The 27,629-nt window shown below is 35.4% G+C and overlaps 2 protein-coding genes across 6 annotated transcripts in view; one reads left to right on the top strand and one right to left on the bottom strand.

Annotated features, from left to right (window-relative positions):
- LOC126767956 (tachykinins) overlaps nucleotides 1–27,629 on the top strand; it is a 56,115-nt gene that overhangs the window by 12,294 nt on the left and 16,192 nt on the right. The gene's annotated exons all lie outside the window — the stretch shown is intronic.
- On the bottom strand, nucleotides 3,487–14,906 carry LOC126767932 (beta-galactosidase). Of its 4 annotated transcripts, none has more exons than XM_050485734.1 (7): nucleotides 14,663–14,906; nucleotides 14,551–14,595; nucleotides 7,047–7,285; nucleotides 6,833–6,983; nucleotides 5,186–5,249; nucleotides 4,711–5,128; nucleotides 3,487–4,640 (listed from the first exon to the last, which is right to left on the bottom strand). In XM_050485734.1, the coding sequence occupies exons 3-7, from the start codon at nucleotides 7,280–7,282 to the stop codon at nucleotides 3,587–3,589; spliced, it is 1,923 nt and encodes a 640-aa protein (XP_050341691.1). In that variant the 5' UTR covers nucleotides 7,283–7,285; nucleotides 14,551–14,595; nucleotides 14,663–14,906; the 3' UTR covers nucleotides 3,487–3,586. The 4 variants fall into 4 exon arrangements, with proteins under 4 accessions (XP_050341691.1, XP_050341693.1, XP_050341690.1 ...); XM_050485736.1 differs by having other exon boundaries at nucleotides 14,719–14,906; XM_050485733.1 differs by having other exon boundaries at nucleotides 14,551–14,906.

The following is a 27,629-nucleotide window of genomic DNA, read 5'->3' as shown; positions in this document are numbered from 1 at the left end:
TAGAACTGTGACTTTATATCTAAAATATTAGACATTGAGGTGCGGCGAACTGCTACGATTATTAATGACTATGATATTTAGTCAAAGCATTAGAGTTTTGCCCTCCAAATAGCTGTCTGTAAGCCTTATTACAAAGCTTTAGACAACACCTTCTGTATTAGTAGCAATATCACCAAAGAAAAGTTGTTGAAAAGACAACCACTTTAGATAAAGATTCAACAAATGCAGTTTTGGAGAAATAACGCATACTAGAACTATGATTTCCACGAACTTCATATATATTAAGTCCTTTGACTTGATAAAGACTCTCTAGCTAAATATATTGCGAAGTACCAGCTGTTGTCAATAAAAGAGAGAGGAGATAAAATAAAACAATTCTTTTTTTTCGCCAAATGAAAGTTATACAAGTTTTAAGCAAGTTAACAAGTTAAGGTTTGTCATTACTACCGGAGGACAGATTGCCATAAATGCAGAAAATAGCTACAGATTTCTTCTATCGTCTATAGTTTTTTTGCTTTGAGGATTTTTGTTAAAAAAAAAACAGTGATAAATATATTATTGATATATATATATATAACAATCAATGTACATATATATACATATATTAGGGTGTTTTTTTTAACTATCAATTTTTTTCAGTCCCATGATGAAGTTTCCTTGATTACCCTAAAAAAAATTCCCTGAAAATTTTAAATTTAATATTAACATTAAGGACTGGACCAAGGCATGTAAAAATTTTCCATTGAAAATACACGACAATCGTGATTTTTTTTCTTTAAATTTCCATAGCTCAGAGGCATTTTATGGCATCGCTTTGACTTTAGACACATATTCCTCAGAGTTGAACACTCTATAAAAGTGCCCATTGCGACAAAGTCGAAACTCACACCGGCGAGATAGTAAGGGGCTCTAAACCTGATTTTTCCACGAAATTCGCATTTTTATACCCTGAACAGGGTATATTAAGTTTGTCACGAAGTTTGTAACACCCAGAAGGAAGCGTCGGAGACCATATAAAGTATATATATAAATGATCAGTATGTTGAGCTGAGTCGATTTAGCCATGTCCGTCTGTCTGTCTGTCCGTCCGTCCGTCCGTCTGTATATATACGAACTAGTCCCTCTGTTTTTAAGATATCCTTTTGAATTTTGCCTACGTCATTTTCTCTTCAAGAAGCTGCTCATTTGTCGGAACGGCCGATATCGGACCACTATAACATATAACTGCCATATAAACTGAACGATCGGAATCAAGTTCTTTTATGGAAAACTTTCATTTTTGACAACGTATCTTTACGAAATTTGGTATGAGTTATTGTTTGTAAAAATAATGTGATATCTGAAGAAATTGTTCAGATCGGCTTAATATAGCATATAGCTGTCATACAAACTGAATGATCGGAATCAAGTTCTTGTATGGAAAACTTTCACATTTGACAATGTATCTTCACCAAATTTGGTATAGATTATTTTTTAAGCCAACAATGTAATCTCTGAAGAAATTGGTCAGATCGGTTAACTATAGCATATAACTGCCATACAAACTGAATGATCAAATGCTGGTATGGAAAACTTTTGCATTTGACAAGATATATTTACGAAATTTGGTATAAATTATTTTCTAAGGCACCAATGTAATCTGTGAAGGGTATATTAGCTCGGTGCAGCCGAAGTTAACGTTTTTTCTTGTTTTGTATATATCTCGTAAATGGCAAGAGCTATATAAAAAATGTACACGACAAATTTGTAGGAAATTTTATTTGTGACAAAATAGGTCCGAGGTCAAAATCGCTATCAATAATACTTCTCGAGATATTCGTAGTTAAAAAAAAACACCCTAATATACTCTTCATTATTCATAATAATTTTTATTCATTGAGTTATAAAATTCATTAGAAATAAAAATTTTCCCAAAAATAATAAAATTTTAACTGTTAATATCTTTTAAACGTTGGGTTTACGAAAAAATCGTGGAGAGCTTTTTTGTAGAGCATTCAATTTCCTACAAAATCTAAGGAACAAGATATTTTTTCAAGTAGTTGGAAGCGAGATATAAATTTTTCTATCTGATAATAATAAAAAATAGAAAACTGTTTGTAGGAGGACCTACCCGTTATAATTAAAAACTCATGTTTGGAGAGGCTTTCTTAGAGGTGTCTAGGAACCTATTTTTCCGAGTACCAAACGAAAAAAAAAAATTTTTTTTTTGAATCACCCTAATATACATACATATGTATATACATATTAACCAAAGAGTACCTTAAAATGTTACTGTCGATGTTTTTCGGCGATATTTTGCTTTTGGAGTATCCCTTAACCATGTCCAGCAGTAATCGGCAAGCAAATTGGCACTCCACTTACCTTAGTACCGTTTCTCCATAGCAGAAATGTTTTGGTGGAAGAATTTCTTCACTTACGGCCCTTAAATTTTCGGGGAAAAAATCCAGTTGGGAGTCCAGAAAGTGAATTTTAAGGGACATGTTGCAACCCATTTTTTTGTAGGCAGTAAGTAGGCCCGTATTTCAGTTTCATTGAGCACTTCCTCAAATGTTTTATTTTTCATTAGTTCTCTTATTTGCAGACCCACAAATATGCCCTCCTTAATTTTTGCTTCACTGACTCTTGGACATTTCTGTTTCAGATACAAGAACCCTCTTCCATTTCTGTCCATTGCCTTGACAAAACTCTTCATTAAGCCCAATTTAATATGTAAAGGTGGTAGTAATACCTTTTTGGGTTCACTGGTAAAGTTTTTTTGTCTCGGAGTGAGGGCCTGACGTACTAGCCACTGCTCGGAATAGTCATGTAAATGCTACGAATGCGATATTAGTTGAAAATGTGGCGAAATGATCACGATTAATCAATGCAGTATGAGATGGTGCATTATCGCACTTCTTTGATCAATAAATTCAGACATAGTAAAAATCGAAGAAATCACTTTTAGAGCCTCATAAAGCGACGCGTATCTCAAATTCTAATGTCACTAACAGTACTACCAACTTACACAAAAAAAATTTACCCATTCGAAAAACAGGCGAAGTATAAATTAAAAATACACCTTTCAATTTGATCACAATAGTATTGTAAAATATAAACCGCAGGTTACAGAATATCTGTGGGTGATGGAAAATTTTCGTTTTCAGATTTGACTACAGGGTATCAAACTGCATTAGAAGCACCTAAGAATTTTCATATCACAAATTATGGGTCTACCAGTGTAATGAGTATTTTTGCTTCCAATAGAGCACCATTTTTGCTTTAGTATTTCCACCCTTTAAAAATTGTATAATCGAATGTACTTTCTAAACGTATGAGAAGTCCACTATGAAACATAAGCTGAACCATAACCACACCAATGGTTATTGTTATTTCATAGTGTCCTATATCATCTTGATTATCTCTAGCTGACAAACGGACAGCGGCTAAAGGCATCTTCTACAAGGCTCGGGTACCCAAGGTTTAGTACCAAAATAAAATCCTTTCCCGCTTTTTTTTAAAGTCCTTTATTGCCATCGATTAAAAGTAAAGTTATATAATCTACTAATGTAGATAAAAAAAATCACCACTTTACGTTCTGAGTAACTATTTAATGACCATCCAAATTTGGTGTGTCAGTGAAGGTTATCTCATTGGCTGGAGCTGTACGTTGATATTCGATGAGCACAATGCGATTGTCGCCGCTCTTAAGTACTTCCTGGGGCACGTAGAGAGTCACCTGTGGACCTGCCACCGGCCAATAGCGACCCAAGTTTTCGCCATTAATAAACACCAATCCTTTACCCCAACCTTTCGTATCTAAGTACGTATCGGCTACTTGCCCGTCAGGAATGGTTAACTGTCCATAGTAAATAGTTGGACCACTAGGTAAGATGTTACCGCCCTTTTCTTCGTGAAAGCGACGTATAACATTGACGTCGTCAGCATTTACCAAGGCTATCAGCGTTTCGATATCCTCAACCGATTCCAGTGGATACTTGGTCATAGTCCAGTTGGTCAATATGTCTTTGTCGAGCATAACATTACTGGTGATACCTTTAAAGTCCGTTACCGGCCCAAAATTAATGCGTCCCTGATTCTCCACCAATAATTGCAAACGCCTGCCGTAGGTTGGACTGATGGGAAGCTCATAGATGGGTGTCTCACGTGAAAGTATGCCCACCAACTGATCGTCGATAAACACATACGCGCGATCATGTACGCCACTAGCGCGTAAGATGGTAGGATCACGTTTGAACGTGGGTAGCACAGTTTCATAGAGCACAAAACCCGAATACTGATCGAGCGCTTCAAAAGTTTTCGGCTTTGTATCGACGACAACACCAGTCGAAAGTATTTCCCGCCCCTTCGCTGAAAGCATCGAACAGCAGGCATTCAAACGTATAGTACCGTAATTTTTCTTTGCGGTCGGCGGTGGTATCGGTATATTCGGTAGCGGTAAATAACGTCCGATAATTTCACGTAATTTATGATATTTTTCCGTGGCATCGCCTGCCTCGCTCATTGGCGCATCATAATCATATGAAGTGATATCGGGTTGATAACGACCGGGACCACCGTCATTAGCGCCTGCGGTAAAGCCAAAATTAGTTCCACCGAACATCATGTAAAAATTTACGCTGGCACCAACATCCAACATCTCACTACAGTCACGGGAAGAGAGATAAATGAATAACTTATCAAAATAGCCCATAAAAATACATTTATACAAACATGAATGATTTTGAAATCGCCTCAGTACGCACACGCGCCATTGGTTCTGACCAATGCGTGAGCCAACCTGGATAGAATTCCGCATTAACCAACGGTCCTTTTGGTTGTATCTGTCGCAATCGTGCCCAATAACTACTTATCTGATTTGTTGCACCAAAGTCCATGGTTGCTAACACACCTTCTATGTGACCGCAACTCAGTACGCTCGGACCGTCATTAGTAAAGAGCACGGCATTGTCCTGCACATGTACGAGTGTTTCATCACGCAACCAAGTGCGGTATTTTTTATCACAAGCATAATAGGAACCATACTCATTTTCCACTTGGACCATAATAATTGGACCACCATTTCCGTAGAGGTATGGCTTGAGTTTATTGAAGAGCGCATTGTACCAAGTACGCACCTCAAACAAGTAGTCTATAGAACGAACAATTGTTATTTCTTAATAATGTTAAAAGACCTTGGACCACTTACTGACATCAGATGTACGCAGTTTTATATTGGGATACTTAGTGAGCAGCCAATAAGGGAAGCCCCCCTGAAATGAAAAAGATTTAAAAACTTTAAGTTTGATTATTTCTTTGTCGCGATAATTTTTGGGCCAGAAAAACAACTACAAAGCTTTCCATCTATGGTATAACAAAGGGAGTATTTCTTATGGAATCTTGAATGTAAGAGAATATTGATATACGAGTGGTTAGATAAGCGACGGCCAGGAAGTCGCTAGAATCGGATGTATATTGTATTACATGTTTTCGGCTTTCCCTAACTTAGTTATACTAGGTTGAACACGGCCGGAAGAAATTCAGATAGGTTAGCCTCACTAGGCGAAAGTTAAAACTACTTATACTGATATATATTTGGCGGTTCCGCAAATTTTTCGGAGGAAACACTTCATACAAGTATGTTCTTAAGCTTTCGTATTAGGGTGGGACTAAATTAGGTAATCCAAGTGAAGGTCCCAGCGCATAGTTTTTCATCTACGCAACTAATAGCCTTTTGCACTGGAGTTAATTGATCAATTAACCGGCCTTTGGTCGTTAAAACGCTGATTTAGATCGATTTACCAAACAAAATAAAAGTTTTATTTTACTACGTTAATTCTTAGTCAAATTGAAATCAAGTTTAAATTGGGATGCAACTCTACGGGTTGTTGTCCACACTGTAAAATTGGCTGTGTTTAAGTCTGAATGTTTTTGTCTAGGCTATAAACTCGGCTGTGTGCATTGATAAAATAGCAATTAGCTGATTATCATTCGAAAAAATACAAAATGAAGAACACCAGCAAATATAACAGCTGATCGTTGATCAAGCCTATGGTTAATCGAGTAGCCGGCTTTGCGAAAGGCAAAAACTGGTTCTCAATTAAAATCTTAATGTTCTAAATTAATATGGCTGTGGGAAAAAGCTATAAGAGATGAATGAAACTAACCCACAAATGCTTTTATGATAAGTGCCAACATCACTTGATTGAAACGGGGCTTATTAGCATAAATAGTAAATTGGGAAGAAAATCGCTATCAGCAAAGACATATGTGCATCTTTAATGCTTCATCTGTTGGCGAACTGGTGTCGGTCGAATCACTTTTTATCTATATAGTACCGTAGTAGGTAAACTAACTATCACATCTACGAAATTGTGACGACGATTTTGTTAGATGACCGTCACTCTCGCTTCAAGCCAACGAAAGCGGAGTCTAGCTTCCAAATGCTTATACGAGTAATACTGGAACATCATGAATTGTATATTTTTCTTTATTGGACGGACAAGAATTGACATGTCTTTAGCGGTTTCGGAGAGCCATTGGGCAATTCCATTCCCTCGCCAATGTGGAAGAAGTGAAAATTTTGGTTTTGGTGTCCAGAGACTTCCTAAAAATTTTAGACAACCTTAAAGGAAAAAACGTTATTTCAACACTCTCAATGTTAACTCCTTAATCATTGTGAATGAAAACATCTTATTTTATATTTATAGTTGTAGCCTTTGTCCGAATTTGAAACCATAACCCTCGATGTGGTAGTCACTCTGAACTCACTTAGCTCAAGAATTTGAAGCCATGTGTGAATATTCTCCACAGCCATAAATGAAATAACAACAAAAACTATTTTCTGAATACTTACAAAATCTCGTTCAGCGCAAATATAAGGGCCCGGACGTAATATCACAAGTAGGCCCAACTCATCGGCCAGTTTGATGAATCTCTCCAAGTCGGCAATGCCATTCCAGACGTATGTGCCATCTTTCGGATTATGCAGTGACCATTCAACATAACTGTATAATTATATGGAAAATTTTGAAATTTTTCAACGGCATGCAGAAATATGTAGCGCTCACGTGGTCACCGCATTCAAGCCGGAAGCGCGCAATGTCTGCAACTTGCGTTGCCAACTATCAGGATGTGCGCGAAAGTAATGAAACGAGCCGGCTATAAAGCGAAATGACTTGCCATCCTTCAGGAAACGATCATTATCCCAGTCAACGGTAAAGTTTCTAGATCCCGGTGCGCGGTGTGCATAGCATGCATGGACGCCCAGCAGCAGCAGACAACAAGTTAAGCCTAAGAGGTGCATTGTCTGAATGTAGGAATAGAAATAAAGAATTTGGTTATATACGTATAGAGTACATAGGTATGTATATATACATATATACAGTATATACATATATAGTGGTTTGTCATGTGTATACTATACATATATATATATATATATATATTACTTGTAAGTATATAGCTCTGCAAGCGCCTAAATAAATAGCAGACGCTAGAAACCAACAATGTTGACTTGCTACTAAGCAACTATATATGTATATAGATGTGTGTGTTTGTGTATAAGAGTATGTAAATCTGCAGGAAGTAACTGCATCTGCACTTATAGGTGACCTCAAATAAATATGTTGCTATAAAAGTCATATCCACAAGTGCTAATTAAATAATACACTTGCATTGTTCGAGAGTGTCAAGATCCTCATACGCGTATGACGACATCACAAATTAGATTGAACTGGATTAGATTAGTGGCAGGCTAGTAGGTGCATGCCCCACATACAAATGTATGCATATATATATGTGCGTGTGTATGTTTTGGTCTTGAACGTGCACGGAAGTCAAATTATAATTTCACTATCAATGCTACAGAACCTGCCTGTCTGTCTGTCCACCAATAGACGCAAACAATAGTCATAATAATTTCTTTACAGCGAATTTCGACAATTCGCCGCAAGGCCAAAATCAGACTTATTTGCATTTCTTAGCTCAGCTTGGGGGCAGTAAACAAATATATAGATGCATATCTAAATAATTGGGCATCGCGGTTAATTAACGCAATATGTACTTATATATAGTGCATACATGTTTGTATGTATGTATGAATATACATATAGTATGTCACTCTGGTGGTCACTGATAGTCGCTCCGTGTTCCACTCTGATAATTTCAGCATAAATTAATTTCGACAGCTCCGATATTTATGCACGGCGGCAGAGCAATGCGCAAAGGCCTGCAAAAATTCGGCAAAAAAAAACTGGAATTGCATTAAATTACACACATATGCATATGTAGAAATGTTTGTGTGAGCCTGCACAGCTGGGCACTCGCTTTTCATTTACGATTTAATTTCAAAAGTGAAATTAACAAAAGACTATGACAGATTTATTTAACTCGCATGTTGTAAATGCCACATCTGCTCGAGTTGCAGCAATAGCATTGCTTTCGTTTTTACTAAATGAAATAATTTGATCTCAATCAAAGCCGAATGCAACACTGTATTAATTGCAACAAAAGAAATATTAAATAGCATGGCGATTGGAGTAATTTGAAACAGATTATTAACCCCAACTGTCAGTTGTCAATGGACTATTATCAAATATTTACGAATCTACGACGTTTTTGTTGGCAACTGAAAGTTAATTATGACGTAATTGAAAGAAATACTATTTTGGTTACTCAATCCACACAGATACCACCAAAAATGTATAATATTGTATTTATCAAAGGTCGTTTTACTTTTAAAATAGAATTAAAAACTATCAGTGAGATCTATGATTATTTTGGCACAATTATAACACTGCCTGGTCTTCACCAAAGATATAATATCCTTCACAAGTGCATTTTTTTAGGATAAAAGGGTATGTAGGATTTTTTAATTTGGATGACAGCTATAAGCTGATCTGGAATGCGATGATTGTTAAAAGTAAAAGTTCCCGACCTGACACATAGATAGATAAAACGCTACTTGCATTAATCCAATTTTTAGTTAGCCCTAACTGTGAAAAGGTGCCTGTGCAAATTTGACAGCTGACGGATCATTACTTTGTGAATTATATCATTGTTATTTTAATGTTAATAAAATATTGCTTTTTTGAGGGAAGAAGTACAGTTTAGCAAAAACTAGGCTTGATGACGAATTTCTGGACACTGCCGCAGGAAAATCAACAATCAAGGATTGGTATGATAAGTTAAGACGTGGTGACATAAGTACCGAAGACAGTGAACGCAGTGGAAATAGATTTTTACTGAAGAAAACATTAAAAAGGTGGACAAAAAATGTTGGATGACCATAAAGTGAAGTTGTTCGAGATGGCAGCCACTCTAAAAATATCTACTGAACGTGTACGTCATATCACTCACGACTATTTAGGAATGAGAAACCTTTGTGCAAAGTGGGTGCCGTGCGGTTCACTTTTGATAATGAACAACGAGGAGTTGGTGATTTCGAGCAGTATTTGGAGATGTTCAATCGTAATAAACCCTGGTTTTTGCGTCGATATGTGACAATGAACTAATTACATCATTTCACTCCGAAGTCCAATCGACAGCCATCCAAGTGAACTGTACACGATGAACTCGCTCCAAAGCATGGAATATTTTTTATTGGCTACCTTGAAAAAAAGGACCATTAACAGCGACTATTACCGTCACAGACCAGTGAAAATTCATGAATTGACCTTCGAATTGCTTCCTCATAAACTATCAGAGACCTTATAAAATATATATAGTATAATAAGTAAGGAAGGGCCAAGTTCGAACATTTTATACTCTTGCAACTTGCACTTGCACACTCTATATGTGCAAAACCAATCACATAGAGTAAAGTCACCAGATTATTTGCGAAAATATTATTAGTTATATAGGGGCTATTTTTAGCTAAAATTTTTCTATTTTAGGCACAAAGATATAGTGTTATGAATAAAACACGCTCTTTTATTTTCATTGGAATAACTCACATATTGGCCGAAATTCAAAAATCTTTATGTTAGGTATATGGGGGCTAAGGAAAGAATTGGTTCGATTCATCCCATTTTTTGCACAAAGACGTACCAATATAAGATAAGGAATATCCCTTAATTTCAGTTATCACACATTTTCGATCAAAAGTATGGTACTTTACTATCCTGTACCAAGTTACAATTTTATATCTTAATTTATTGCTTTGTTATGGCACTTTATATGTTTTCGGTTAATGGCGATTTGTGGGCGCGGCAGTGGTCCGATTACCCCCATCTACGAACTCGAAATTTTTTTATACTAAGGAACCCACATACCAAGTTTCATCAAGATATCTCAATTTTTGGTCAAGTTACAGCTTGCACGGACGGATGGACAGACAGACGGTCAACCGTATCAACTTTTCTCGCAACCCTGATCATTTATATATATATATATAACCCTATATTTATCTCGTTTAGTTTTAGGTGATATGTACAACCGTTAGGTGAATTATACTTGTACTTATAATTCTCTGTAGCAACTGGTTGCAAGAGTATAAAAATTATCAGCATCACAAGCTTGGATATAACTAAGTTCGTGTGTTTGTATATATGAGAACTAGTTTCTGAGCTATTGAAATTTGCACCCATCGTTTTCTCACCAAGAAGCTGCTCAATTTTTGGAACGGCCGATATCAGAAAACTATAGAATATAGTTGCCATGTAAACTGAACGATCGAAGTAAAGTGCTTGTAAGGAAAATATTTCATTTGACAAGACATCTTCAAGAAAATTGACATGGATTATTGCCTAATACAATGGTGCAATCTTCGAAGAAACTGTTCAGATCGGATCAGTTATATGATAACTGAAGCATCAAAGCTCTTATCTTGTATATTTGTGAAAAGTATTCTAGCTGCGGAGCAACTGAAGTTAACGTTTTTTCTTGTTTTCTAATAAATTTAATTAATAAATATGACTTTAATTTAATTAATTAATCCTTATGACTTTACTATCGAATCAATATTATGAGATTATTATTATTCCACATGTCAAGAGAATGGCCATGAAACTGAACAATTATTCACATATGTATCTCTCATGGTTAGAGCCCGTCCATAGCATCATGGCATAAAAAAAAACAAATTTCATTCAGTTATAGAAATTCTAAGCACCTTATGGTAATTCAGGGTATAATTTACAAATAATTAAAACTTCAACCAAATATTTTATTTACACAATATTCCTCTACTGACAGCAGCTAATAATTCATTAAATGCTTGAAAGTCTGAAAGTATGCGCCCGCTTGAGCAGAGTGTATTTTTTTTATAGATAATCGTTCCATCTTAGCAAGTAACCAATAACCGTTGAGTAATACTTATACTGCCCAATGATATGCAATGTCTGTCTACTCTCAAAGCGTTTACTTATTAAAAATAGTTGTTCTGTGATAAGAATGATATAAGAGCTCAATTATACAATTCATTACAAAACCCAAGCTCTAGTTTGAAAACCTTATGAACTGGTTATTTATAATAGTAAATTGATGTTCAACCCCAGCTCAACTATGATCAGGTTCAATACTCTCTTGGCTGGCAATCTTCTATTATCTTGAGATAATATGAATAAAACATCATAGTTTGGTTTGGTTGCTAAACATATACATATGTATGTATGATTAGTCAGGCTTAGGTAATCAATTAAAGGCATTTTATTTGATTTTAACCAGCTTTCTCATTTACATATCTTTCGCACATAGTACATATGTATGTAAATTATTACAGATTTTTTTTTTTTGGTTTATACAAGTACTTGTAGAAAGGCCTTAGCATTGAACTTCAAGGCAAGTTCCAAAAAATATTTGCATATAAAATTAATGAAAAGGAATTGCCACGATACGGCAGAAGAATAAATTAGTTTTATTGTATTATTTTAATTGTTAAATACTTTATTTTTTCCTTTTTTTTCTTCTACGCTGCTTTCGTGAGTGTATTAATCATTTGACCCATATTAATTAAGAGCGCTTTGCATACAAAATTTTTAGGCTGATATGTCAAGCCACTTAATCGCGTTTCAAGTAAAAAAAAATTAGAAATAACATACATATGTAAATAAATATTTTGGTCTGTAAAAGTGGTTTTGAAAATTAATGATCTGAAGGGAATATTAAAGACTTGGATATCAAAGACGATAAATAATAATAATTATATAACATAAGAAAAGATCTTCAAATAAATTAAAAAAATGAAATGTAATCCAGAATTTATTCGTCAGAAATTATTCAGTGTTCTTTATGATCAATAGAATTACATTTCTGTGCTAAAGCAGACTTGTGAGATTAAGTACTTCAGGAAAAACTCGTAACAGTCTCTTCTAATCAATGTGCAACTGATAAAATATACCTTGTGTTTGATTATGGCAAATCTACAAACGTTTGTAAATTCGATGCCCGTTGTATATTTATAATATATTATACATAATTATTTAATTATAATAATAATAATTATACAATTATAAAAATATAAGTATGACATGGAAAGGAAAAAAAGAAAAGTCTCCCATTCTCGGTTACTTCATTCCGTCCGCTCGGGTGACATCGGTAATTTTATGAACAATGCCCCGTTCTTAAATAGTTCCATAAACAACTAGATACACCAATCGTTTTGTAAAACGTATTTTTTGTTACAATGTAATATTTGGCAATGCTTTTCTACAGCAAGAATTTTCACTTACTTACCCCTCGAAGCGTATAAAGTAATAATATTAACAACAGTGTCATATTCTATACAAAATACGCTTGTCATTAACATAGTTATCAGTTTTTTATTTAACATAATAAACAAAGAGGGGAGTTTCTGATTCGAAAATACTAATTGTGACCCCTAATGACAGCAGAAGACGCATTATAGAGATAACAGAAACAAATATTTGCACAGAATTTACTTAACTGAAATCTCGCAATTTTTATTTTTTAATAACAAAAAATCCCATTGGCTCACAACATTATGACATTGCTTGTTGTAGATGATAACTCGTAAAGATAAATATTGCATTTTCTTAGGCGTTTATTGACGACCTCTCATCGTTGCTTTATAAGTAATTAATGAATCGGCAACCTATGTACTTGTAAAGATAATGTGGCGGTAAACACAAACAAGAGGTATCGTGAACTTACTTTATTCTCGTACGCCGAACGTTGAAATATTGGATTCATCAGGTCAATCTTTTAAGTTGTAAAATTCAAGTAAACCTTGTCAAGCTTTTATTTACTTAAACAATTTAAATACCAAACCTCTGCATAGTTTCTATAGTTATATAATCGTAACTAGAAATTTACAAAGTCGAGGAAATATATACTTCTCATCACAAAAATATTCTCCCCGAATTTCAATACTAGACCTCACAGATTATATGTAGTTATGTACATATATGCATAGCCCGATTTCCACAATTTTTGGACGTAAGATGAAATACCTTAAGGCATTATACTTATGTGCAAAATTTTACTCTAATAACATCATTGATGATTGATTTGTATACTGTAAAGTTAAATAATCAAATGGAATTAACAACTTTTTATATGGGAAGTAGGCGTGGTTGCCATCCGATTTTCAAAGTATACCATATGATAGAAATATTTGGATAATCACACATACCAAATTTGGTTGAAGTTGGTCATGTAGTTCCTGAGATACAGGATCTCATCTAAAGGTGGGCGGTGGCCCGCACAATGAGAAATTTTTACAGTCGAACCTATAAAGCCCATCCCCACCATCTTGGCTGTGAAATGTAATGCTTCCGGCACATTTATTCATTGAGTTATCGCACTTGTAGCAGTTTTCAACATAACCGTTATATGAAGGGTTTTACAGTGTATGAAGAGGTGCTAAAAGGGGTTCTTCTCAACAAATTTTGGTTTCTTTGGCTTTCTTCTTCTTCTTAATTGGCGTAGAAACCGCTTACGCGATTATAGCTTTGGCTTTGAGGTTTGGAAAATTTGTACATCAAACCATGTAGGAGTCGTGGTCACCCCAATGTTAAACAATTTCTTATCTTAATTTAGTGCTAGTTAAAGGTTTTCGTCTAATGGCTAGTGGCGTGGCAGTGGTCAGGCAGTGCGATTACGCCTGCAATTTTTTTGGGTCCAAGGAACAAATATCGCAAGTTTCATGAGGATTTTTTAATTTTTACTCAAGTTATCGCTTTCACGGACAGGCAGACAGAGACCAAGATTTCAGATCGTATCGTTATCTTAATCCAATACATAGCTACATCTATCTCGATTAGTTTTAGGTGTTACAAACAACCGTTAGGTGAACAAAACTCTCATGCTTCGTGCAACATGTTGCAAGAGTATATAAAGCAATGCTAACTTTTAAACACATTTTCCTGACTTATTTTTTTGCTTTCTATTATTCTATACAAATTTTAAATAATACAATTCCCAGCTATAATTGCCGGTGAAGATATGAACATTTCCCACATATTTCCAGAAACTATTAAACATGTTTGTATGCAAATATGAGTGTAAATCAATTAAATACATATATTAATTAAAACGATCGTAATTCAATTCAATTAATTGTTACTGATAGCTGACACGATTGTTACTCAAAATATAGGAACAATTACTTACGACACTTTCAGCGAGTTCAAATGAAAACGAAACTGTTTTACGCCGCTTAAAATTTGAAAATCTCGAATAAATAAATAAACAAGTAGTATAAAATTTCCAATAGAAAATATACTTGAGCACTTGATGAACGAATTTGAAATGCGGGTATTTAAACAATCACTTATTTACTTAGGCAAGATCGCCGATCTTGTTGACTTCTGTTTTCGTCTTACGCTTCTTTGGCGTTCTTGTGCGGCTAGAACATTTCACGTACTCGTATTTGCTTTTCCCGAACTGCGGCACCGTTGCCGTCACTCAACTAATAGTCAACTTGACTTATGCGCTTACAAAACGCAACTGAGCACTCGACTGGCGATCGCACTGGCAGGGAACCATAAATACACGCAAATCGGGAACACTGCGACCGGCTCGCCGTAGTTGAACGCGGCAGGCACGATGCCCACAATACTGTAAAAGTAAATATGTCACAAATGTGTGTCAAGAAACAATAGGGGGATTCTCTTGCTCTTGCAAGATTGCAGACTGACTCAAGTCAAAATATACAAGGGCACGAAAGCACCCATTGCAGAATCTAATGAAAGAAAAAACGTTAACTTCGGTTGCACCGAAGCTAAATACCCTTCACAAGTGCATTTCTGTTAGTAACTATGTGTTCAGTTTGTATGGAAGCTATATGCTATAGTTAACTGATCTGATCAATTTTTTCGGAGATTACATTGTTGCCTTAGAAATTAATATATACCGAATTTCGTGAATATATCTTGTCAAATGTGAAAGTTGTCCATCCAAGAACTTGATTTCGATCGTTCAGTTTGTATGGCAGCTATATGCTATAGTTAACCGATCTGAACAATTTCTTCGGAGATTTCATTGTTGCCTTAGAAAATAACATTCAAGAACTTGATTCCGATCGTTCAGTTTGTATGGCAGCTATATGCTATAGTTAACCGATCTGAATAATTTATTCGGAGATTACATCGTTGCCTTAGAAAATAATGCATACCAAATTTCATGAACAGATCTTGTCAAATGCAAAAGTTTTCCATACAAGCATTTGATTCCGATCGTTCAGTTTGTATGGCAGCTATATGTTATAGTGCTCCGATATCGGCCGTTCCGACAAATGAGCAGCTTCTTGAAGAGAAAATGACGTTTGCTAAATTTCAAAACGATATCTTAAAAACTGAGGGACTAGTTCATATATACACAGACGGACAGACGGACAGACAGACGGACATGGCTAAATCGACTCAGCTCGACCTACTGATCCTTTATATATATACTTTATAGGGTCTCCGACGATTCCTTCTGGGTGTTACAAACTTCGTGATAAACTTAATATACCCTGTTCAGGGTATAAAAACTGTAACAAATCTTTATAATTTAAATGGAAATTATAAAATCTATTTAAAATTTACATTCCTCAACAATTTAACGTCAAAATTTGTATTTAAGTAAAATGACAGCTAGCACAGGGTTGCAATTATTTTTTTACGTGTCATTGGAAAAATCTGCAATTCGTGCACCGTGCAAGGGTTTTGCAAGAGCAAGAGAATACCCCTAATATGTTGTTGTAAATTCTCAAACATGCTATACATATTTGTACGACTATCTCCACTCACCCGAATACATATGTATGTATGACTTAATTTTTATTTGTTCTTTAGCAAAGTAATCGCGTGCGCCGCAAGCACGTTTTCAGCTTTGTCTTGCCCCCTTGCCGACATTCCGCGACTAGCACAACGCTGCTGCGTGAAAATGCATGCGATAGCGTCCGACAGGCATTGCCCCGCTTTAGGCGTTTGTTGACATGCAAAACGTCAGCTCAGCGACGTTTATACTGCCCGGTACACAATTATTTTCACTTTGATAACCTGTGCTCCCAATCCCCGAGCGCAATCGGGTGAGATGCAAACTTTTCTATGCTCAATTTTCGACTTCTCTTCAAGAGCAAGCTGTGGAGCAATGTTCTTTGAACAGTGAAATACTATTAGAGATCACCAATGTATTTTTAACTTTCATGCAAATGATATTTAAATGCGGGCACCTTGGGTTACATTATTGGCGTTTTAGTAAGGATCTCTAACTTTTTTGAAACTATGATATAGCCTATGTTCAACGGAAAGAGTGTAGCTTCCCAAAAGTAAATAAATTTTCAAATCCGCGAAGTAGTTTCGCAGTCTATTCAGTTCAAACAAACAATCAAATATTCCTCTATAAAATAATTAGTATAGACGACAATTATATAAAATTATAGACTCTTAAGATAGTTTTAAGTACAGAGTATTGGCTACAGTTCCCAAAACATCCTGAGAATGCGCATCAGCATAAAAAGTTGCTTCTGAGGTTAAGTCCGCTAAGTGATGAATATAGATAATCTGTGACAAGCAATTATCTCCACAATTAACAGACTAAACATATCAACATTGCTTCAGGAGGATTTAACTCCGATGAGTTACTGTTCCCTTTGCTCGACTGACAAGCTTTTAATTATAAATGCGTAAACTTGAGTCATCCTGAGGCCTCAAAACACTTTGCAAGTAATCTTAGCGTATTGAAATATCTACCAAGTTTTGGTAAATGTTACTGAGGATTAGCAGCTAATTGAAGAATAATCTAATCACATCTACAATGAGAATTTAAACTCAAAAAACTGTCGGTAGTTGATTTAGAGCCTCTTAAACATTTTCTATTAGTGCAGATCCTCATAATAGGAAATATCTTTGGCCTCGTGGATAAAGCATTACTGTGTTCTCATATTTATATATTATTTTTTCTGCTTCATTCATTTCTACTGTACTTAACCTAATATGTGATTGAAATGATATAAAAAACTAAGAAAAGGATACGAAATCAAATGATTACCATAGATCCAATAAATTTAACAGCAACCTCTGCTCGCAGCTCTTTTGGAACTGGAATTATTGAATGCTTCAAGCAAGAGTGCTCGGGGACGTCTAAACGAAGTATGCTTGATTTGTTTGTTCGATTCACTTCTCTTATATCTTAATATATGTATATGTGAAATAAAATATACATATGTGACTTAATTATAGCTTTAGTGCTGTCAACTACAGAAATAATTGCTAATATATGTATGTACGTAAAATAAATTATAATTTTTATTAGAATGTACAAAAAAAAAATAATGATAAAATCCTTGTTTTTGCCCGCGAAATGAAATTATGCTTTCCGAATATACAGGAGTTTCTGCAAATGTACCGTTGAATTGAATAGAAAACAACATTTCCTGTTATTACTTAAGTCAATTGATTCGTGGCAACTGCTGCAGCAAGTCTTCGTCACTTGTGAGCTGCACATACATACCTATAGATTTGTTGTTGGTATGTAAGAATTGCAATATTCGCGGCTAAGGCAGATATTTTTTGTTTCATTTCCACTTCAACGGATATTGCCACTGCGTTGGTTTTACATAGCAATCTGCATACAGTAACAGTAAATAGCAAACATTCCAAAAGCGCTTGCCGTCTTTGCTGCAGCCGGTTCATTGGTATGAAGCAGCAGAGTAAGTAAAAAGTAAGGAAGCGCTAAGTTCGGGTGTATCCGAACATTTTATACTCTTGCAACTCGCAAGAATCAAATTCCGTGAACATTTTTAAAGAGCTGGCAAAATTTTGTGTTAAAATATTGCAGTTGTAGGTAGTATCGACCGGATTTTATCTATTTTATATACTATTGCAATGCCACATACTAATAAAATGCTCTCCTAATAAATGCTTTTATGCCGCGATGTCTGCATTTGGTATCCCCGCAAAACTAATACGGCTGTGTAAACTGACGTTGCGCAACACCAAAAGCTCCGTCAAGATCGGGAAGGACCTCTCCGAGCCGATCGATACCAAACGAGGTTTCAAAAAAGGCGAATCCCTATCGTGCGACTTCTTCAATCTGCTGCTGGAGAAAATAATTCGAGCTGCAGAACTTAATCGAGCGGTACAATCTTTTATAAGAGTGTACAGCTGCTGGCGTATGCCGATGATATCGATATCATCGGCCTCAACAGCCGCGCCGTTAGTTCTGCTTTCTCCAGACTGGACAAGGAAGCAAAGCAAATGCGTCTGGTAGTGAACGAGGGCAAGACGAAATATCTCCTGTCATCAAACAAACAGTCGTCGCACTCGCGACTTGGCTCTCACGTCACTGTTGACAGTCATAACTTTGAAATTCTAGATAGTTTCGTATATTTGGGAACCAGCATAAACACCACCAACAATGTCAGCCTCGAAATCTAACGAAGGATAACTCTTGCCAACAGGTGCTACTTCGGACTGAGTTGCGCATTGGCCACGGCGAATATCGCATTCGATGGAACGATGAGCCGTACGAGATATACGACGACATTAACATGGTTCAGCGAATTTAAAGACACCGGCTACGCTGGCTAGGTCATATTGTCCGGACGGACGAAAACACTCCAGCTCTGAAAGTATTCGACGCAGTACCCGCAGAGGGAAGCAGAGGAAGAGGAAGACATCCACTCCGTTGGAAGGACCAGGTGGAGAAGGACCTGGCTACGCTTGGAATATCCAATTGGCGCCACGTAGCGAAAAGAAGAAACGACTGGCGCGCTGTTGTTAACTCGGTTGCTTCGATTTGGGCAATTTTTGGTTTTAATGTGGACGGTGCCACGCCCCCATTGTCCAATTTTGACCCAGCTCATTTAAAGCCGTATTTAGTTATTGATTTATCAAGCTTTTAGAAGTTTTTAAAAGTACCGTTATATGGGTTATAAGGATTATCATCCGATTTTATCCACTTTCACACTGTCGGTAGGAGTTCTTATAATATATGGTCCGATTACGCCCATCTACGAACTCCGCCTTACTTTTTTGGAACCAAGGAACACGTGTACCAAGTATCATCGAGATATCTTGATTTTTACTCAAGTTACAGTTTGCTCGGACGGAGAGACGGATAATTACCTGGAATTCAATTCACCTCGTATTCTGATCAAATATGTATATATATACTACCATATATCTATCTCGATTAGTTTCAGGTGATACATACAACCGTTAGATGAATAAAACTAGTATACAATGTAGCAATATGCTTCAAGAGTATAAAAATGTGAGACAAAATTAATACGGGAGAAAGCGAATCTCGGTAAACCTCAATTTATGGTTTCTAAAATATTACTTTCTAACAAGTTATGATTTTTTACGCGAGTGATTGTGAACTGTCTTCGCATAAAGACGGTATAAGCTGTAAATAAACAAATAATTCTTTTACAAGGGCATTTTTCGTTTTCAAAAAGTTCTATTTTGAGTAGACTGCATCAAATTTTATCTTTACATTTAAATACATTTTTAACAAATTTTATAATGAATGTTTTTATGGCACATTTTAGCTCTCTACTATATCCTCAACATAATGATGTTAAGTTCTTATTTATTTCGAATAGAAATACCGGGAATAGCTTCTATAAGCGAGAAGCGTATGAATTCTCTTTCCCATAAAATATCCCTGAAAATATGGCATGGAACTGGTAAAATTTCAATTGTCGAAAATATTCTAAATTTTTGTACGGTCACAAGGGAATATCTAGACCATTCGAAAAGTTCCATCCAACCAATGTTAGTTTTGGATATTCGTGTATCTATGTCTATAATAACAAATCTTATATACTTTTTGCAACAAGTTGCAGTCGGGTATAAAATAGCAATAACGGGGAGAAGCAACAAATTCAATTGACATCAACGGCGACCACAAATGTTATCGCTCATTTGAAATTTCGCTTCGTTTTCATTTACATATATTTTTTTTGTAAGCTGACACTACAATTTCATTGAATGTCTTCATGCCGTCTTCGAGTTGTTGCTCTAATTGTAGTTGCTGTTGTAATTATTGGTGTCAATCAATTCAATTGAATATAATCAACAGGTTGCTGCACGTACTTTATAATGCAGTGTGGCAGAACCAGCAGTCAAAGATGCACACGCAAACACGAGTGCAACTGTATATGTATGTGTGTTTGTAATAATTTAAACCACACATACGCTTTCTTGGAGTACACGCATCTGTGGCAGTAAGCAGCAAAGTGGCAATACTCGTACAAGTCAAAGTAAATATTGAAGACGACTTAGCTGCTCATTGACTGATTGCTCAAGCGCTAAGTTCGCAACAAGAAGGCAATGCATGGACACGAGGTGACAGTTATGTTTGTACATTTGCATGTTTACTTAAGAGTTAGTAAATTTTGTGCTCAATGAAGTTGCGTGGAGACATTTTTACTGTAGTAACACAGAGGAGAACGAACAGAAAGAAGCTCGAGGAGAAAGTCATAGAAATAAAGAGTTGAAAGAATTTGCGTCAGTTGAGGTTTCATTGGGTTAGTAGAAATACATATATGACACCAGGATAACGTTAAATGTATGCCCTTCAGATATAGGCGGCAAGTTAGAGAACATGTTTTCCCCAAACGTTTTTGTACTCTGTACTTTTTGGGAACTGAAAAAGTCTACTGCAATCAAAAATTCGATCGATGTTACGTATCTAGCACATCTTTACTATTTGTTAGACTTAGAGTTTCCTGTATTTATTTATATCCATTATTAAGTGTAGGGTCTTTCAACTGCTGCAGAATTTTTATGAGCGTTACCTCTATGTCTACATTTAACACCACACTTTTAACGATCCCGCTTCTAACCTGCCCATAAGCAATTTGGAGTAATCCATGTGTGAAAGTTTTATTGTCTTCAAAGTCATTGAAGACTCAGGGATGCTGGGTGTATTAAAGAGTCCAAACATGGACATTCTGTTACTCTCTCCGTCTTCGACTGCATCCTAGAAAACTTGGATCATTGCGTCGCAGAGTGTACTTCAGGGCGCTTTTCCTCTGCTCACATACGAGGGATATGTGCAAAGCCGATGAGCTCACAAGAGAGCGCAGCCTTGTTCCAATTGCATCGAGTTGGGTTTCCATTGGCCTCTTACGTTCTAGCAATAGGCTCTTGGACTTAGTGTGAGCGTAGCAAGCGTTAGTCAAGTGTTAGCGCTTGTGTGACTGAGAGATCCATCTGGTCTAGAGTTGAATGCGGGAGACCTCTTCGCAATGTTCAGATGTCTGCAAAAGTAGGAGCTTTACGGGACATTGTTCAACAGGCATATCTGCGGTAAGGCTAAAACGGAAGCAATTTGTATTGAGAAATGCACTTTCTACTCCATTGTTAAGCTTTTGCAAAAGTGAGGTTTAAACATCTCACAGTCTTACTTTGGATCCTAATGGGACTTCATAGGATCGACTTTTTAACGTAACCTAATTTCGTTCCACCACCTTGCATTAAATTTTCAGTTATCCAAATATTTAGTAACGTTTAATCCAACACGCTAAAATGAAATCTTCAGAGCGTAGGTTATGCACCATCAAATCAAATGCATTTGCGGATTTCTTTTTATACATTTTTCTTTAATTTATTTTCGTCTGTAACAGACTCTTTTAGATGTAATTGTTGTAATGGACCTACCATTGAAATATTTTTGTACTTACCTGGTATATCTTATTATCAAACGTGAAACTTCTGGAAGCTTGATGTTTGTGTTAAAATATTCTGCTGCTTCGGAAGTAAAGCCTGTGAGAAAATTTCTTAATTTGAATATAATAATAAATTGGCTGAATTCCGGAATATTTATATGAAAAACACAAACACAAACACAAATATAATTTAAATAAACAAAATTGTGGCTTAACATTCCTCCGTTGCATATTAATATGTTTGCTTAGTTTAAATGAGTAGTCTTGGCCAAAATCTAATTATTTAAAACACACTATTTAAATCAAATTAATTAAGTGTTAAATGTCAAGGCAGCGAATATCTCTTGATACTCAGCTGTTGATTCAACAACCCAAATAGAATCTCAAATCAACCAGCATTGAGAGCGCGACCATTAAGAACAAAAGCCGCAAATAAGCTGCCAACACATTCACTAATTACACAACACAAACACACATACAAATTAGCAGACTCAACCACACACACACACACACATTTAAAAATACAGTCAACGAAGAGTCTTTAGCTCAAACGCACCGAAGCACACATACACACACTAGCGCATTGGGACACATTCGTGTTGTTGCAGAGGCAAATCAGTGATATTTAACGGTGAAATGATGCTGTTAATGCTAAAAGCTTAAAGCTGAAATCTACACGCCAGGGGAACATTGTGTGGCTGAAAATGTGCAGTTAATATCTGCAACATCGTTGTTATTGTATAGATATGGAAACAATAATGTGGGTGTGTTAATAAGTAAGCAAAAGCATAAATACGTGGCCGAGCGCCTAAAAGCGCGCCACGGCTTTCAACAAACCAAGTGACATTGCGAGAGATGAATTTAAAATAAATATGTTATGTAATAAAAATTCGCAGCGACACCGAAACGGAGGCATACTTTGCCACGCAAACAAACTTACAAGCAAAGGCGAGCAACAATTTTAAGTAAACAAAAGGACACTGTGTAGCTTTTAGCTGCTTCGTACTCGTGCATTTAGTTGCTTTGTGGATATTTAAGTGAGTCTGCGAGTTTGCTTGTACATTTGTTGGTTCTTCAAAGCCGTAAAAGGTTGTGTGGAAAACTTTTTCCTGTGGCCTGCAGTCATGTGATTTTTCGCAGCCATCCACTCTTGTGCTTCTTTGATTGTTATTTGGGTGTTTGTGTGTGTGAACTTAGCGGTGATTGATCAAATTGACTTGATTTGAATTCCGTTACTGCAGGCATGGTGACCTATTAATACACTTAACAAGCGAGAAGTTCATATGTAATACAAACACTTTTACAGACAGGGTGGTTCATTCAGTTGTTAGTTCCAAAAAATAGCTCACTTTTCCTTAAGCAAGCATTCACTCAGCAAGAACTGCCATCTTCACTATCTCCTAAGGGTGTTCGATTAGAAAGATGATTTTATGATGAGTCTAGGTTCCAAGACTGACTTTTAAATTTTGCACAATTTCTACAGTACCTTTTTTTATTTTATAGGATTTAAAGCCTCGAATTTGGGAATTTCATTGTGTATTGTACTTGTACTACATATATAAATAAATTATCACCCTTTATCCACAATCAGTTCGACGTTGAGTGGTAAACTAGAGTTGCCCATACAAACGCAAATAACCGCAGGCTGTATGCATTTTCGAGCATATTTATTCAGTCAATATGAACTACTTGTATGACGCCATTCATCAAATTAGAATTGTTGGTTAGTGATCGCTTGCGGACAATCATGAAGAATATTTTACTTTCAAATGACATGCCTCCGCATATTGAGAATACAAATGTTTGTATGTTTAGGAATTTCATTTCATCTTCCTCTAAGTTATGATATGGTGTTTGAAGAAGACTTTTAAGTTGTTGCTATTGTTGTAATAACAACATAGTTAGACTCCCAGCTAACTAAACGGTTTTCAGTATTTACGTTTGCTAATAGATGAGTGACTAAGATTTCTGTAAGTTCCCCCACGAGCAATTCAACAGATGGTTCTGTTCGTATGGCCTTAGGTAGGTTGGATGTGAATTGCTGATTTTATGGTATCTGCCGCTGAAACTCTGCAACCTTATCTAATACGATATCTGCCGATTTCCTTTAGTAGTGCTTTGAGTCATTTATGAAGATACATATATGTAAACGGAAGCCATTCAATGTGTCGTTGTTTCGTTACAGTATCTTCATTCGGCATTCATGTGAAGTGTAAACGGCATATGACAATTACAGCGAACTGTAAGAGCTGTCAAAGCTATTTTTCCCGAAAATACCGCAAATATGTTGTGTGAATTCAGGGTTATCAAAAACGAGAAAAAGTGTATATTTTAATTGCACTAAGACTTTGTCGTGAGACCTCCTATACAAATGGTTCTCTTATTAAGAAATAATACAAACACGTATTTTCGGAGTAAGAAAACAAGATTTTGAATAAATTGATCTTAATATAAGTTTTCAGTTTTATATTAATTTTTTGAAAACTGGTACTTTGTACGGGCTTTTCCTAGTATCATCGTCGCCTACTTTGCAAAATGATATTTTGAGCAAATCATTTTTCACAATTCCATCAATTGAATCATGGTTTAGAAATCTTCAAAGTGTATTTAAAGACAAAAAAAATAGATTTTATTTTTAATTAATTATTAAATTGTTAATTAAATTTTTCAAAAATAAAATTAAAATTGTATTTTATGTTAAAGAACTTTCATCATCTCGTAAACATGCAAGTTTATTGCGTTTGAGAAGAAATGTCTTCATTAGCATAATATTATTATTTCTGCGCGTAAAATGTACGTACACACTTTATGACAGAAAAATACCGTTGTTTTAAAACGCGGTCTACACGCTTTCCGTTACACTTCATTGTGTATGCACCCGAAACCAAATACCATTAATTCAACTTCGCTGCTAGACGATAAGGAAGCATCAAGACCTCATTGTCCACATCCTTACATCGAGCTGTGGTTATCCATCAATGCATAAACAGGCATGTATGTATGTATATGTACGTACATACATATGTAAATATCTGTATTAAAGGTCAATATGTTTTTTATGTTAACTCATTATTGGCCCAAGGCAAGGCATAAATATTCTATTAGACTCCAACGTAAAGAATGAGTGTACCAATACATTTTTAATATTTATTCACGTACACATACGTACAAATGATTATATAAGAAGGAAAATATGCTCATATTTAAGCGCTTGTCTAAAACTTTCCTTTAACAGATGATTTTAACAAAACTTTTGTAGAAACATGAATGAATTAACGGTTATAATTAATAGTACTAGTAATTTACATACATAATATGATATATAACATGGTATGATGTGAATTAAGGGCGGATTATCTTCCACTAGAAACTTCAGATTTACGCAAATATTTCTAATTTCAAAACATTTAATGTTCCAAACATGAGGGTAAAGTCTAAATCGTACGGAACAGAAAAATTTTTATATTTTATTTGAAAGAGATTAGGTAATCAGAGAGTGATTAAAAATGCTACTCGACCTACACGCTTATGTCGAAGAGCTGCAGAAGTTGGACATTAGTAAAACTCTATAACTTATCTTCAGATCTTCACTATATCTCTCACTTAGTTCTGAGCTAACTTGATAAAGTCTTCGGCGTGAAGCACTGAGAATAACCAAATGCCTAGATTTTAGGCATGAAATTTTAACAGTGCGCGAGGCATACCAAATATCCAAAGGTATCAAGTATTTTTAATCAAGTGCTTTGCGATATTTCAATTATTCATAAAATTCATACGGTTTACTTCGCATTCGACTAAAATGGGATCAATCATCCATTACTTAGAACAGTTTTAGACGACCTTAGGGAAAATTTGCACTTGTTTATGAATGTTGCCTAAGGGATAGAATCCTCTTTTACTAGGTCTGAAAATGTTTCGCTGTATTCACATCGATAAATCAGCTGCAAAAACTATTACCTTGGCACGCATACTATCGATTTTGACTTAGGCTATGTGACATGGAGAGCCATCTTCTTCACACCAAACAAGTTCATGTTTCCAATTTTCAATCGAACACGCTTTTGGCCAAAATGAAGTTTCTAGACTCAAAATATCACCCATCGAGATAGAACTAGTTTCTTGACGACTCCCTATGTATGGTTTTATATTTAAATAGTCATCAATAAGAAAGACTGGTTCCGTATAAAGGATGATTTATTCATGTTCTAAGTTGTAAGTCTATGTTATTTCGAGTAATGTGAGAACTTGAGTTACTGAGCTCGCTGATGACTCAAGGTTCCCGGACTGATAATCAACTTTTCGAACTTATTGTAAACTTAATCTTTGTTCGTCTAAAACCCTATTTTGAGGGATTTAAAGACTGAAAAATTGTTTCCAAAATAAGTATATACCGAGATTTCTTTAACTAACTTTATCGAATGTTGCTTTAATCGAAGTTTTCAAACAATTTCTCTAAATACAACGACAATCCTCAGTAAGAATTTCTGATAAAAAAATACTTCTCATTAAATTTGAAGACTATTCCGAGTCCTAATGCATTTCAAATTCTGTTTTTTTTATAATACCAGCTACAAAATAAAAAAAAAACGAACTCGACGGGAAAGTGCCCACTTCACATGGTTGTAGCAACTTATCTCACAAAATATTCATGAAATATACATATATGTACATATAGTATATACAAACTTTACTTAGCTTCGGAAACTTAGCTTTAAGAAACGCCAACTATCCCCCGTCGTGTAACAGTTGCGACTTATCCGGACTAATTATAAGCTGGGTAACACCTGCCGGCAACAGCTCATTAGATGAGTAATAGCGCATTTGCTCACTGAAGTGGAAAGTTCAAGAAACGATAATTTTAGTAAGTTTATATTGCTAATAAATATTTAAATTATTTTTAATCAATCGGCTTGTCATTAACCATTCGTCACATTTCGTCAGAAGATGATTTTATGAAATTTAATTTCATTATGAAGACCGTTCAAAATGAAAAAAGTGAAACAATTTTAGCACTAATAAAGACAAATAGATGTCGAGCCACTGAATCAAAAAGTGTTTTGAGAGTTGTGTCTGCAACGAATATTCTCTTTAATACCTTTGATGTACCAATTGAAGTAATATGTTCCTCGACTTTACCTTGATACCTAACAACCTTGCACGCATTTGATCAGATTTTTCAAGATTAGGTTTATTTTCCTTAATTATATTTATTTTCAAAGAAGAGTTTTACTGATTTGTTTTTCTTCGTAGAGATTTAAATCAAAGTAGCTCAAGTTAAATGAATTTTTAATCTCTTGGTGGATTTTCTGAACGACTCACAAATCCTCTTTCACTCTTTTTTGGTCCAATACGTGAATTCTGTTGTGTAGCGTATAATGGTGTTCACTAATATTATTTATATATCAGATTCGTTTTTTTTTAATAAAAGTGACATCCTAACCGGTAATTTCAAGCCTCGGAATATATTTTTTGTTGTCAGAATGCTTTTGATAAGTATCATTAAAAGATCAGCGTTAGTTTAAAGGTTGTAGGTCCCTCCATTTGTCAAATAATAACAAGTCGCTCAATTAAATAGGAGAACAAT

The sequence above is a fragment of the Bactrocera neohumeralis genome, chromosome 2 (genome assembly GCF_024586455.1).
Source record: "Bactrocera neohumeralis isolate Rockhampton chromosome 2, APGP_CSIRO_Bneo_wtdbg2-racon-allhic-juicebox.fasta_v2, whole genome shotgun sequence".
NCBI classification, from domain to species: domain Eukaryota; kingdom Metazoa; phylum Arthropoda; class Insecta; order Diptera; family Tephritidae; genus Bactrocera; species Bactrocera neohumeralis.
This window is presented reverse-complemented; position numbering and strand designations above follow the sequence as displayed.